At 39.5% G+C, this 11,281-nt stretch overlaps 1 protein-coding gene across 4 annotated transcripts; it reads left to right on the top strand.

The window, feature by feature from the left end:
* fzd6 (frizzled class receptor 6) lies at positions 1-9,000 on the top strand. 4 transcript variants are annotated; one of them, XM_051131762.1, is made up of 8 exons: positions 1-237; positions 661-914; positions 1,966-2,162; positions 3,961-4,972; positions 5,056-5,204; positions 5,455-5,811; positions 7,521-7,560; positions 7,639-9,000. In XM_051131762.1, exons 2-8 carry the CDS (start codon positions 735-737, stop codon positions 7,654-7,656), a joined length of 1,953 nt encoding a protein of 650 aa, XP_050987719.1. In that variant the 5' UTR covers positions 1-237; positions 661-734; the 3' UTR covers positions 7,657-9,000. The 4 variants fall into 4 exon arrangements, with proteins under 4 accessions (XP_050987719.1, XP_050987720.1, XP_050987717.1 ...); XM_051131763.1 differs by lacking the exons at positions 7,521-7,560; positions 7,639-9,000 and adding an exon at positions 6,651-7,510; XM_051131760.1 differs by lacking the exon at positions 7,521-7,560 and having other exon boundaries at positions 2-237.
* Positions 9,001-11,281: the final 2,281 nt, after the last annotated feature.

The raw sequence follows: 11,281 nt of genomic DNA, 5'->3' as shown, positions 1-11,281 counted from the left end.
TGTGCGCATGCGCAAACAAGAATGACATTTTTTTTTCGGGAGGAGAAAACTTCAGCAAAGCGATTGTTTCTCTTCGGCCTTTGAGGATCATTTACAGATATATGGAGACTTTCGAAATAGATTCTCAGGTGGAGAATGAAGTACAGAACATTGTACGACTAGTAAGACATAGTGAAATGGTGTCGAAGAACAAATAAACAGAGTTTGGGCGACAGTGGAAGTGCTCCGTTTCTGGAAGTAAGACAAGCTGCGTGTTTTCTTTGAACTAAAATGACAGTTTTCAGAGCTGTTTACGATCGTTACAGAAACCAAACCACAAAAACGCTTTAAGAATCTACGAAATGTTACTTTTCGGATAAAGTGTACTTTTAATGACTGATCAAAATGATCGTAAGTTTCTAATCTCCAGATGATCAGCTGAATTGGCTGTGTCTCATTTCACGTTGTTTTTGCAAGAGGTTAAACTAAAGTGTCCGTTTTTGTTTTTCATTGTGTGTGTGTGTGTGTGTGTGTGTGTGTGTGTGTGTGGGTTTTTTTTTTTTTTTTTTTTTAAATATATTTTTATTTTTTTTATAGAGGTAATTTTGTCTCCGACGTTTCGAATCTCTGTTCATATGATGTGAGTTGTCATGTGTTAATGTGTATGTTTGTGTCCAGCAGGTTTCTGTGGCTCATCTGATGACTCTGATATCCTGAGATCCTCCTGAATCATCTGGGCTCAACTAGCGGCTGCCATGCAGATCCTGCTGTGGTTCAGCATCGGTTTGTTCATGGTGGACTCTTGCATGAGCCACACGTCGTTCACATGCGAGCCTGTACATGTGCAATGGTGCCACGGCATGCCGTACAACACCACATTTTTCCCCAACATGCTTGAGCACTATGACCAGGACATCGCTGCGGTAAAGATGAAGGTAATGTTTGATGAAGGTCATCAGAAGGCCATTTGAATCCATGTCTGTAGTCCTGTGAGGCTTGGCCATTATAATTCCCGGTAAATTAAATTCTCGGTTTTAGTAATTAAAAATGTTAGGCGGGTGTGCTGTTGTGCTTTTCATTTCAGTTTATAGTCATTGCACTTCGAAGAGACATTAAAATAATTCAAATCAAATTGGAAATCAGTCATTTTTAATGTGAGCTCTGAATACAGCATAAGTTACCGAGGAGCACGTGGGAAACGACACTTGGTTTATTTCATGTAATCAAAATGGGTCATGTTTCTGTACTTTTAAAAACACATTTCCAGCATTTATATTTTGAGGCTGTAGTGTGGGGATCAGTTTAGATAAATGTTGATCACAGATAAATGTTGTTCACTACTCGCTGTGTGTGTTCACTTGTACGGGTGAAATGCAGAGCAAAAATTATGGGAGTATGGGACACCATACGTCACATCCTTTGCTTTCCTTTTAGTCTTTACCCGGTAAACGCCGTGTCTCGGTGTGTTTCAGAGCACATTCCTGCGTTTCCCTCACAGGGATCGGTTTCACTGACATACTGAAGGTCTGACTGACTGCTTTTGTAGTTCAAATAATGGGCTTCGTGTAATATGCGAGAGGAAAGCCCTCGGCCCTTTTGTTACAGCCTTTGATTTAAACAAGGAAGGAAGGAAACTGGAGGGGAGAGCCGTCTGCAGTCATTACTGTTTGTATAAAACACTCTCACAAAAACGCACACTTATGTTGTGATTCTGTGTATTCCTTTCTACTGTTGCTCACTGTAAGCGATCACGTACAGTCAGCAGGTACTCTTATTGGGCTTTATTTTGTGATACTGAACAGCTGACTCTAAATAGTCCTGCTTGTCCAAATAAATCAGTAAATGAACATGAAATGTTTATTAAAGAGTAAATGATTTTATGTTTGAGGAAAAAAGTGTGGAATGGTTTAAAAGATTGAGATTAGCCATGTAGGAAAAAACTTGTGTGAAACAACCATCAGTCTCTCCTTCTTTGTGTCCGTGCAGCACTTCATGCCTTTGGCCAACCTGCGCTGTTCTCCTGACGTACATCTGTTCCTGTGCCAGGCTTTTGTTCCCGAGTGCAGGAAACACACGCACGTCCTGCGGCCGTGCAGAGAGCTGTGTGAGCGTGTGCTGTCCGACTGCAGCAGAGACATGCTCACCTTTGGAATCAGCTGGCCGTCCGAGCTGCAGTGTGACCGGTGCGTAGACCGTCATCAGTCTCAAAACTAATCGCTCATGGAAATAGAATAACAAATGCCATTATCACTTAGTTGGGTCTGTTTTTTTTCTGCCAGTGTGATTATATGATAAAAGGTCACGTATGTACAGGAACGGTCAGTTGGTCAAACAATCAAGTACTGTTCAATGTAAAACTTTTACATTTCATTTTTGCACACATTCTATTGCTCATTGATGAGGGTTTTTTTCCCCATTCAAAAACCAATACATTTTTCCCCCCAAGGATTAACGCTTTATCAAGAGAATTGATTTCTAAAAACAATATTATATGTTTGCTGTTGGAGCTGTTCACTTGGATCGGTCAGTAAAGCACAACATTTTTATGGCTGCTGAGAGTAATTTGACTAGTCCAAGAAGCATTTAATGATGTTTATAACATCTGTAGTTGTGGTGCCTTTAAAGAAGATGTATTTAAATTAACAGATTCATCTTCTTAAACCCAGTTCACAAGGGATTAGAATTATCCGGGGACCTCGTGTGATTTAGACATGACCTGTCCACATCTGAATTTCGTGTGGCGCATTTGTAGGGGATAACAGAAGCCTGTGATTTTACTTGAATGTACTGACTTCTCTCCCAGATTTGATGTTAAGGCTTTGCGTAACATTATATATCATAACCAGAATAATGTACCTTACCGCATGTTGCTATACATGTCATCCATTTCCATCTAATCATTCTTTTTTCGCTCTTCTGATGGATTTCAGTTTCGTCTTTCTGCAAATTATATAGTTTTATATGGTGATATGACCCGTGCCCAAAATACTATCAGAACATTCCGATGCAGACTCCATTCTTCAAAGATGCATAAAAAGGCACACAGGAAACAAAAACCTTGAAAAAAATAATATACAAACCTGCCAAATCACAAAGATGCTGGTTCGCACGGGACTAATACTATCACAGAACCTCTGTTTTCGGTGAAATAGGGTAGATTTTTTTGCTTTACAAATGACAGACATGGATGATTCGCATGGGATTAAGATCACAGACGATCGTCACAATTATTACAAACAGCTAGAAGTCACCAGGTAATACTAATCCCGTGCGAATAGGGCGTTAGAGATGATAGTTTTTCATGCTAACACTCACACTGAACGGACTTGAGCTGACTGATTGTAGAGCTGCTTTACAGCTAAATGTGGATTTGTCTTATATTTCAATTTGCATCATCCACTGTTTATTACTGTGAAGCTGCTGCTGTTATCCAGAACCCACACGTTTAATTGAGAAGTGTTGTGGAGAGATCAAAGGACAGTAACTAACACTTTTCTTAAAAGGACTAGTTATGGGACAAAACATTTTTATGACTCAGGGACTTGTTTAGTAAGATGTTACCAGAAAAGACTGAAAAGATTTTTTATATATGTGATATTGTAGTATTTTTAACTGCTGTATTTTTGTGTTTGCTTGGTTTTTCTTTTGTGTTTGTGTAACTAATTGTGTTATCCTAACTTAGTTTTTGCCATGAAGATAGATGATGAAATGGCACTAAAAGTAAATAAGTAATATTAGTTATGGGACGAGTTACATGTTATTTTACATATTTAAGTGCTGCTGTATCCTCATATCCCCGAGTAATGCGTCTCATCGCTGTCTGACAGACGCGACACAGCAGATTCACAGCAGATTCACAGCAGATTCATCATGAGATTCATCATGAGATTTTAAAGTTTTACACGTTCCTAGTGTTTAGAGCTGTGAATAGTTAAATACTAAGTAAATATTTTTTGTTTTTTTTTGTCTCTGGTGTCATAGATTGGAGTCGTGTCACGTTTCTCCTGACGGTTCTGTGGTTTCAGCTGTGGAAGTGACCACATCCAGAAGCTCTCTGTCCTCCAGTCGGGATCTGGGTTTCTGGTGCCCCCTTCAGCTGAAGACTCGTCCCGGTGTGGGCGGCTCTTTCCTTGGGGCTCAAGACTGTGCTCCGCCATGCGACAACATGTACCTTAAACCGCATGAAGTTCACTTAGCCAAGACCTTTATCGGCGTGTGTTCCGTCGTGTGCTTATGTGCAACTCTTTTCACATTTTTAACCTTCCTCATTGACGTGAAGCGTTTTCGCTACCCTGAGCGACCGATCATCTTCTACTCCGTCTGTTACAGTTTTGTCTCTCTCGTCTATTTTGTTGGTTTTTTGCTGGATAACACGGCGGCCTGTAACGAGCCGAGTCTGCCAGGCCGCGTGTCGACGGCTGTGCTGGGAGCCCAGAGTCGCGTCTGCTCGCTGCTCTTCATGCTGCTCTATTTCTTCTCCACTGCGGGAATGGTGTGGTGGGTCGTTCTGACCATCACCTGGTTTTTGGCCGCGGGGCCAAAGTGGAGCTGCGAAGCGATAGAGAAGAAGGCGGTGTGGTTCCACACGGTATCCTGGGGTCTCCCCGGATCGCTCACCGTCGTGCTGCTGGCGCTCAATAAGGTGGAGGGAGACGGCATCAGTGGCGTGTGCTTCGTGGGCCTGTATGACCTGGCGGCGTTGCGCTGGTTTGTCGTGGCTCCGCTGGCGATCGCGGTGCTGGTCGGCCTCTCGCTGCTACTCGCTGGCATCATGTCTCTGAACCGCGTACGTCAGGTGATCCAGCATGATGAACGGAACCAGGAGAAGCTGAAGAAGTTCATGATCCGCATCGGAGTTTTCAGCGGCCTGTACCTGCTCCCTCTGCTGGTGCTGCTCGGCTGCTACCTGTACGAACAAGCCCACCGCAGCAGCTGGGAGAACAGCTGGATCAACCAGCACTGCCAGGAATACAGCATTCCCTGCTCCCGTCACGTGAGACGTTCGGTCCTGTGCTGTAGATGCAGACATTACAAAAGCATTGAGTCTGCCTGACTTCTGTTGTGTTTTTTTCGTAGAGTGTTGATGTGGAGAGGCCTGAGCTCTCGCTGTTTCTCATTAAATATCTGATGACGCTGGTTGTGGGAATATCAGCGGTGTTCTGGGTCAGCAGTAAGAAAACCTGCTCAGAGTGGGCGTCATTCTTCAAGAGAACTCGCAAGAAGGAGTGAGGACATTTTCTCTAATCCTAACCCAATCGTTTATGACATAGAGAGTATTCAGTTTGCCAAGTTATCCACTGTCAATGCATATAATTTAAAACAACAAATAAATCACCCCCATAGAATGGTATTGCTGTGGATGCAAAATTGTGTTCACAGGAGGGCTTAATGTTGAGGAAGTTTTTTTTTTTTTTTTTTTCTGCCTGTATAACCAAATGGTATAATCAATGTGTTTTATTTGTGTTTGTGCTTTAGTCCCATCAGTGAGAGTAGGCGCGTTCTGCAGGAGTCCTGCGAGTTTTTCCTCAAGCACAACAGTCGCGTGCAGCACAAGTCAAAACACTACAAGTCGTCCTCACACAAGCTGAAGGTCGTGTCAAAGTCCATGGGCACCAGCACAGGCATGCACACACCTGTCACCAGTAACCACGACAACACGCCTCTTTCCACGGCAGTCCGCAACCATTACATCCCAAGCCAGAGTATCTCTGATCCGCATCGCTCCTCAGAGGCGTCCGTTCAGGAGCGTATTGGCTCAACGGCACCAGCTGAGAGATGCGTTAAAGCCGACAGTACCGGTCGGATCAGCAGCCACACTGAAAGCTCACACAGGTTCGTGTTATATATTACGTTGAATGATTATATGCAGTTTTCTGTTTTGATAACACAGTCCATCCACTAGCAACATCAGTATTAAGAGTAAATACACATTGGATATGTTAAATTTATGGTATATACAGGTGCATCTCAATAAATTAGAAAGTCGTGGAAAAGTTCATTTATTTCAGTAATTCAACTAAAATTGTGAAACTCGTGTATTAAATAAATTAAGTGCACATAGACTGAAGTAGCTTAAGTCTTTGGTTCTTTTAATTGTGATGATTTTAGCTCACATTTAACAAAAACCCACCAATTCAACAAATTAGAATATGGTGACATGCCAAACAGCTAATCAACTCAAAACACCTGCAAAGGTTTCCTGAGCCTTCAAAATGGTCTCTCAGTTTGGTTCACTAGGCTACACAATCATGGGGAAGACTGCTGATCTGACAGTTGTCCAGAAGACAATCATGTTAAGCATGTTAACAGAAAGTTGATTGGAAGGAAAACGTGTGGAAGAAAAAGATGCGCCTTACCTGGGCTAAGAAGAAGAAGAAATGGACTGTTGCCCAGTGGTCCAAAGTCCTCTTTTCAGATGAGAGATTTCATTTGGAAACTGAGGTCCTAGAGTCTGGAGGAAGGGTGGAGAAGCTCATAGCCCAAGTTGCTTGAAGTCCAGTGTTAAGTTTCCACAGTCTGTAATGATTTGGGGTGCAGTGTCATCTGCTGGTGTTGGTCCACTGTGTTTTTTGAAAACCAAAGTCACTGCACCCATTTACTAAGAAATTTTAGAACACTTCATGCTTCCTTCTACTGACCATCTTTTTAAAGATGCTGATTTCTTTTTTCAGCAGGATTTGGCACCTGCCCACACTGCCAAAAGCACCAAAAGTTGGTTAAATGACCATGGTGTTGGTGTGCTTGACTGGCCAGCAAACTCACCAGACCTGAACCCCATAGAGAATCTATGAGGTACTGTCAAGAGGAAAATGAGAAACAAGAGACCAAAAAATGCAGATGAGCTGAAGGCCACTGTCAAAGAAACCTGGGCTTCCATAGCATCTCAGCAATGCCACAGACTGATCACCTCCATGCCACACCCAATTGAGGCAGTAATTAAAGCAAAAGGAGACCGTACCAAGTATTGAGTACATATACAGTAAATGAACATACTTTCCAGAAGGCCAACAGTTCACTAAAAATGTTTTTTTTTTTTTTTTGGTCTTACGAAGTATTCTAATTTGTTGAGATAGTGAATTGGTGGGTTTTTGTTAAATGTGAGCCAAAATCATCACAATTAAAAGAATCAAAGACTTAAACTACTTCAGTCTGTGTGCAATGAATTTATTTAATAAATTACTGAAATAAATGAACTTTTCTATGACATTCTAATTATTATTATTTTTTTTTTTTTTTTTTCAGATTCATGTATTGACCATTTCATGTTACCATCATTTGCATTCTAATTGAAGCTGTATTTTACTCATGTTCAGTTTTTAGACTAGTGCATTCATTATTATTATTATTATTATTATTATTATTATTATTATTTTATTTGCTTTATATGCTGCAGAATACCAGGAAGGGCATCTTGTATATGTGGCGATCACCGACACTTCACAGCTCGGATAATTCTTATTTTATATTGAAGAGTTTATGTAAATGCTTCGGCAAAATATAAGCTTCATAATTCAGAATATTTTCTGTCCTGTACTTTCCAGACTTGAGAGACAAACAAGACAGATTAACTTGTTGAACCTGGTATGTTCCTTTGAGAGAATCTCAGCAGATCTAGTTTTTCTACTGCTTTTAACAAACATGCTTTAATTGCTTTTAAAGGTTGACACCCAAAGATGATTTGCTGGAGGCTGACCAGAGCTCCGCCCACTGTACCAACAACACCCAATGAAATCTCAGGATGGGCTTTGCATCTGAATGGAGGTGAAAGAGAGAGACTTGTGGCTCCGTTGTCTTCGTTCTCATTGTATTATTATTTTTTTTATTATTTTTTATGTCTACTGGGAGCTTTGTTTTAATTCCTGTACACTACTGTCTATTTAGATTCAACATGAATTTTTCCAATTCTATTCAGCTGCATTTTTTCAGGAACAAGATTGCACATTTGTAAACTTCTCTAAGGGATTTATCACTGGAATAGTCTTAACACTGACACTTCTGACCTGAATCTATGAACAAAAGCAATAGTTTTAATTCAACAGTCACTCTTGAAATGAGAGGCTCTTAAGATTTCTACAGAATTTGCACAAGTGCTCAAACTGTAACCCTATGCCAAAAACACATCCCAAGAAAATAAGCAGATAAAACAGCAATAATGTTTACAGATATCAACTTTCTCTGCCGTCTAGTAAAACGATTCTGAAATAAGATTAGGGCATTTAACATTTCAAGTGTCTCTCAGGTTTTCCTTCAAGAAAATCTTTTGACATGGCTTTGCTAAAATAGCTGTTTTTTTGTAATACATGTGATGTAAATAGGCTTTAATTGGGGTAGAACTTTAATATTTGACAGGAATGAAAATAAAGCTGTGAGGAAAAGTAAAGTGTGTTCAATGGATTGTAATGTAATTTAAGAACATGCTCATCGTTTGACTAACATAACATCTTTTAAAAAAAACTTTCAGGAGATACAACTGTTTTGAATCTTGTACGATTCAGTACATTTTTACAGTATATGCCACTGTAAAGACTGTAGTTTATCCCTCACATCTTTTTTTTAGCCATGTTAAATTCATTATGGTGTCTGCCCCGACTGAGGTCTGTTGATGTTCGTTAGAATGCCAGTTGTGCGTTTTTTTGCACCTTGTGCAGTTACCAAAAAACTCATATCTAGCAAGTTCCTTTTACACAGTAAATAAAAGGTGTACAAAAACATTGGGTGGAGGATAAAAAAGGTCAGTCGATAGATTTGTATTATCATTCTTATAATATTAACTGTGTATTGTGTAATGAATCTTGTAGATGAACTGCTGTGCCTGTCTGTCTGTCATACAATTTACTATACATGTTTATAGTGCAAGGCTTATTTTAAAATAAAGTCCATAGAAAACCATAAATGCAGAGATTATCAGCGTGTGGTCTTTATTTCTGATATCCTTAAGTGTAATTGTGCAGTTTGTTTATATGGCTGTAACTGTTTGCCTCAATGTTAAAGTTTTGTGAAATGAATATTGTTTTGACTGAAGATGTGAGGCTGCAGTTTATATTCTGTAAGTAAAGTCCTTCAGGAAAAGAGGCTGCAGTTTAGATCTTTCTGTTGGTCTCAAAATCTTTCTTTTACAGAAATTTACAGGCAACAATACATCAAATTTGGTGTGCAGTGAAAGATGAAACATAGATATAAACAAATGAATAGAATGAAAAGCCCAGTATGACAACATCTTCAGGCTGTTAGCAGCATTTAAAAACACAATCAAACCTTTACTCTTTCAGTATCAAAGCCAGGGTCAGCTGCTGCTGGTGTTGTTTTTTCTTCTTTTTCTTCTTCTTAACATTAACATATTCATTATGCCATCAAAACTAAAAGATGCAAATCATGACACATCCAGTCATAACACATTAGCAGGTCTCAGTGCTACTCTCACAGTGGTGCATCATGGGAGGTGGGAGAAACCAAGTGTGGAGGATAAAGGGATTTTCTGTTGTTGTAAAATAGAATGATTATGGAAATTGAACTAATGGAACTATACATGGCTGTTAAATAATAATTTGAGGATTAAAGTATGTACATAAAGTTTAAAATCTTAAGATTTGGTTGTTTAGTGAATTTAATTGCCAGCTGCTTGCATCCCTGTCAATGGTTGTGTCCGTGAGTATAAATGCCCACCAGCTAAACTTGCATGGATTATCAGTCTGAGATGGAAGTTGCTGAAGTTTGGATTATTCAGAGTTTTTTTTTTTTTTTTTTTTTTTAAATGCTATTTATGTTTCCCTTGTACTTTATTCTTGTAATAAATTTACCCAGCCTGTATATTTGTGTTTTTAATGTTACTGAAACATTGAGTCAATAGAAAGTTCATATTGAGTTTGAATGTCAAGAGCCAATCAGGATTTTTTTTTATTAATGAGCGCTGTTGGAAGCAGAGCTCAGCACGCACAGTTTGATGAATGTTAAGAGCCACGCCAAAAGAAACCACCGCAGCGTAGAGAAGGGCAGCTTTTAATGTATATTTGCATTTCTTTAATTACTAGTAATAACTGTTTTTGAAATGTGTATTTGAGGAATATTTGTCATTTGTTTATTTTTTTTAAAAATGATCTGTTACTAGTAATTACTAGTAGTTTTTCAGATGCTTACTATAAGTGTGTGTCATTCAGAGAAAATGCACATGAGTCTATGAGTTTATTTATTGCATTTTTCTCAAATGATCTGTGACTCTGAGGATTATTAGCTAATCGCTTTTTCAGATGTTCCATTGTCGCTAAAAATAAGTGTGTGTCATTCAGAGAAAATGCACACAGAGCTCATATGGCATTTATTTGTTGCATGACTCTTCAGAATGCTTGAGTTCAATTTGAACTTTGGTTCTACGAACTGGAGTCACCAGGCATTTGTTTAAATTTTAAGCTTAGACATTTTAGTAGGATTTGTACATTCATATGCTTAAATGTTTGAATATTGAATTATACAAATTGTTTAAGGTAGGAAAATGTGCATTATTGGAAGACTAGTTTGGTTGTTTAATATTGAACCTTTTGAGAGTTTGCACAAGGGTCATTTGGTGTCGCATCATCATTCACAATTTAATGTATAGTTTATGGAGAATGTAACGTTACATTATTTCATTCTGAACAGTGCTAAATCACAGCGGCGTAAATTGTGACTCCAGGCCAAATGCAATGGTTGAAAGGCATCGCTGTGTGTTGATTAATCTGACTAAAGCAGGGGTCTCCAAACTCGGTCCTGGGGGACGCTGCAGCGTTTAGCTTCAACCCTTATTAAACACACCTGAACCAGCTAATCAAGGTCTTACTAGGCATGCTAGAAACTTCCAGGCAGGTGTGTTGTGACAAGTTGGAGCTAAACTCTGCAGGATGCTGGCCCTCCAGGACTGAGTTTAGAGACCCCTGGACTAAAGCGTCAATTGTTTAAGGATGTTGAACATCATTCATGCATGCATGCAGTCGTGGTATTGAGAATGGAAGACAGCACTGTAACTTCACTTCCCCGATCTACAGTCCTTGCCAGTACAGATACTCCGCAACCTTTGGGCTACAAGTCCGACTCTCTAACTGTTAGACCATGAGTGCCCTGAACATTATCCTGTACATTGTTGGCATGAGGCCTATTCAGGTAAATACTAAAATACTTCAAGCGCTTCTAACCCTTTTTTGTGCTTGGCCTTTGGATACGTGAAGAACATTTCTTCAGTTTATTGTCTCGTATATAGAGCAGAATTCAACCAGACACTGATGCTCTTTTGTTTTTGTTTTTTTTTTTTTTTTTTTTTTTCACACAAGTTCAC

Source organism: Labeo rohita, chromosome 16 (assembly GCF_022985175.1).
Source record: "Labeo rohita strain BAU-BD-2019 chromosome 16, IGBB_LRoh.1.0, whole genome shotgun sequence".
Taxonomy (NCBI): Eukaryota; Metazoa; Chordata; class Actinopteri; order Cypriniformes; family Cyprinidae; genus Labeo; species Labeo rohita.
The sequence above is the reverse complement of the archived record's forward strand: the minus strand, read 5'-3'. Positions and strand labels throughout refer to the sequence as shown.